This window comes from Nesoenas mayeri (assembly GCF_963082525.1).
Source record: "Nesoenas mayeri genome assembly, chromosome: 23".
Classification (NCBI taxonomy): domain Eukaryota; kingdom Metazoa; phylum Chordata; class Aves; order Columbiformes; family Columbidae; genus Nesoenas; species Nesoenas mayeri.
In genome coordinates this window covers 6,587,801-6,591,328 of record NC_137574.1, presented here as the reverse complement: position 1 = coordinate 6,591,328, position 3,528 = coordinate 6,587,801, and the positions used below count along the sequence as shown (strand labels likewise).

Genomic DNA, 3,528 nt, shown 5'->3' with positions numbered 1-3,528 from the left:
AGTTTGAGAACAAGAGAGAACAGCCCAGCACAGTTGGTGTTGGCAATTGCTCTGGTCTGAGAGCCAAGGACACTCTGAGTGCTCTGCCCACAGGTGTGAGGCAGCGAGGAAGGGGGGAGGGACGGGGCAGAGCTTGACTGACATCCAGGCTGACCAATGAGAGTGTTCCATCCCATTAGCCTCACGCTTCATCTTTAGGAGAGTTGGGATCTTCCGGCCTCTGTCTCTCGGCCTTTGGGCACTTTTATTTCTCTTGTGAGTTCTTCCTTAGTTTTTTTATGGGAGCCAGGGGAGTTCAGTTTGGGACGTTTAATTTGGCCTTTTGCCATTTTATACAGGATTAGACACACTATACCTACAGCTATAAATATGCCAAAACTTTTTGAGATTAAACAGGATTGTAAGGAATCTCCCACTGGGTTTTTAAACCGTCTTAAAGAGACATCTAGTTACAACAAATGATCAAAAAAAGGTCTAATCAGGTAATAGCCATGCAATTACATACTGCTATGGCTATGCACTTAGTAAACACAAAGGGGAGATGTGGCAGTGTGCTAAGATTGGACCTGTGAGAAACTGCGAGAGTCGACAGTGTGAGAACAAGCGCTAGTGGAAAAATACAAGAAGCAAGTACCGTATGCTATGTGAGACATCAAGGCCAGAGGGACTGATACAGGATTGATACATCAAGGACAGAGGGATAGCTTATGACAGACAAAACCTGTGTTTATGGCAGTAACTTTGGTGGGAACACAAAACATATCACTTATGTAATGACTCACTTGGCAAATCAGCAAATGCTTGAGCAAGAATCATAGCAAGTATAAATGCAAGCCTGAGTTTGTAATAAATGTCTCTCATTGCACCTTCCCGAGAGTCCGTGCCTCATTCACTGCACCCTCACTGGCTGTTTGTTGAAACACAAAGCCATGGGCTGATCCCGACTGCCTCTGGGTGACCTCCTGCACCGCAGCACTGCCCTTCCACTGACGTTTCTTCCTCCTGACATCCAGAATGCACCTCCCAAGTTGTCCTTTTCAGTTATTTTTTTCCCCTCCCCGGCCTCTTCCCACTACCATGGAAAGCTCGACTATCTCAGAAACTGCTCTGCAGGCAGAGACCCCAACCGACAGACTTCTTGTGGTCTTTAGCCTGACCAGAGAGAAGTAACCTCACCATGGACTCCTTATGCACCCATGGATGTTGAGAGACAGAGTGTTTCCCTTGTACACACAGATGCAGGAGTCACTGTGTCTCTCTGACCTCCTGCTGCCACTCCAGGGGGCTGGGAGGCACCTCAGCCCTGCCATTTGTCACCCTTCTCTGCACTTACATGAGATGCCTCATGGCATAAAGAATGGACACGGGATCTTCTGTTCCAGGAAGCACATCCCAGTGCTACATTCAGGTGGTTCCCCAAAGGATGTTACTCTCAACATGAAATCGCATCAAGACACTGTCTGTCCCACTGACCTTCATGGAACCTCAAGGAATAGCTGATGGTGTTTCTGCTCACTTGGGTTCATCACCTCAGAAGCACTTTGTGCATTTGTTTGCATTTTGTCTACACAATGCAAACATGGACATCTGACCTACTCATTAGTTGTGCTGCCAGGGAGGGACAAAGAACCTCTTCAAGCTGAAGTGAGAAGCCAGTGCTGGAAATGGTGGTTGTGAGAGGCCGGTCCATGACGACTGACCTGCAGCAGGTTCTCTAGGGTGTCCAGTGGACACGGGCACAACCACTCAGTGAGAAAATTATTTACATTATATATGCTATGCAGAAGATTATGGGCAGTTTATTGCTTCATAAAACAGCCATTCATTAGTTGCCACACTGAATCCTTGATCTCCTTGTTCCTCATACTGTAGATGAGGGGGTTCACTGCTGGAGGCACCACTGAGTACAGAACAGACACCACCAGATCCAGGGATGGGGAGGAGATGGAGGGGGGCTTCAGGTGGGAAAATATGATAGTGCTGACAAACAGGGAGACCACGGCCAGGTGAGGGAGACACATGGAAAAGGCTTTGTGCCGTCCCTGCTCAGAGGGAATCCTCAGCACGGCCTTGAATATCTGCACATAGGAGAAAAAAATGAAAACAAAACAGCCGAATGCAACTGAGAAAGAAATCACAAGAACCCAGACTTCCCTGAGGTAGGTGTCTGAGCAGGAGAGCTTGAGGATCTGGGGGATTTCACAGAAGAACTGGTCCACAGCATTGCCCTTGCAGAGTGGTAGTGAAAACGTATTTGCCGTGTGCAGCAGAGAATAGAGGAACCCAGTGGCCCAGGCAGCTGCTGCCATGTGGACACAAGCTCTGCTGCCCAGGAGGGTCCCGTAGTGCAGGGGTTTGCAGATGGCAACGTAGCGGTCATAGGCCATGATGGTGAGGATAGAATACTCTATTGCAGCTAAAAAGACAAACAGAAACACTTGGGCAGCACATTCTGTGTAGGAGATGGCCCTGGTGTTCCAGAGGAAATTGGCCATGGGCTTGGGGACAGTGGTTGAGATGTAGCCCAGGTCAATGACGGAGAGGTTGAGCAGGAAGAAGTACATGGGGGTGTGCAGGTGCTGGTCACAGGCTATGGTGATGATGATGAGGCCGTTGCCCAGGAGGGCAGCCAGGTAGATGCCCAGGAAGAGCCAGAAGCGCAAGAGCTGCAGCTCCCGTGTGTCTGTGAAGGGCAGGAGGAGGAACTGGGTGATGGAGCTGCTGTTGGACATCTGCTGATTTTGGCTATGGGGGCTATCACAGAAGAAAAAGACAGTGAGAGTTTTGGGGAGATTTCTCTGAGCAAAGTCTAAGCCATTTCTCATACACCCTCCCCCTGCTCCACACCCCCTTGTCCTTTTCCAGACCTTCCCTCAGCTCCGTGTCTGAGCCCTGGGTGGTGCTGGCTGGAGGTGCATGAGGAGCAGGGCCTGTGCCCGCTGGCTGCTGAGGAGTCAGCCCTGCTCTGCAGCAGTGGGGTCATGGGAACGGGGGCAGGGGACAGTCCCGGGGTTCAGCTTTGTCACATGAAGCTGCTCCTGGTGCAGAAATACCTGTCAGCATTTGCACTCCCAGGGATAAGGAAATGAGGTGGCAGAAGGAGTTTTGAGAGGTTTGGGGTTTTTTACAGCTCCTTCTCCCCTCTCACCCTGGGGAATGTTCTTGGATGTCAGAAACCATCAGCATTTCTGCTGCACTCAGGGAGAACAGAGCGAGTCCTGCAAGGCAAGAGGCTGCCTGTGGCTTAGTGCAGAGTGAGGGGAGCTGGTCTGTCCCTCTGTCTTGCTCCAGCTGCCCTGGGCTGGCACCTTTCTGAGATGGAGGGTGATCACACTCCCATGTTACCCTGAAAAGCCACCAGACACTGCTGAGAGCAGAGGGATCCACCTCAGACCACTACACATCTCACTGTTTTCTAAGGTCTCAGCACCCCAAAATTAGCCCAGAACACACATCGCTCATTTCACAAACCCAGCAATATTTTCTTTCTTTAGGATCTCTGTGGTTCTCCACTGGGTATTGAGATAA

At 50.2% G+C, this 3,528-nt stretch overlaps 1 protein-coding gene across 1 annotated transcript; it reads right to left on the bottom strand.

Moving 5' to 3' along the window:
- Window positions 1-1,799: 1,799 nt before the first annotated feature.
- LOC308048912 (olfactory receptor 14C36-like) lies at window positions 1,800-2,732 on the bottom strand (the record flags this gene model as incomplete). Its single annotated transcript, XM_080358241.1, has 1 exon — window positions 1,800-2,732. One exon carries the CDS (start codon window positions 2,730-2,732, stop codon window positions 1,800-1,802), a length of 933 nt encoding a protein of 310 aa, XP_080214367.1.
- Between the last annotated feature and the right edge of the window lie 796 nt (window positions 2,733-3,528).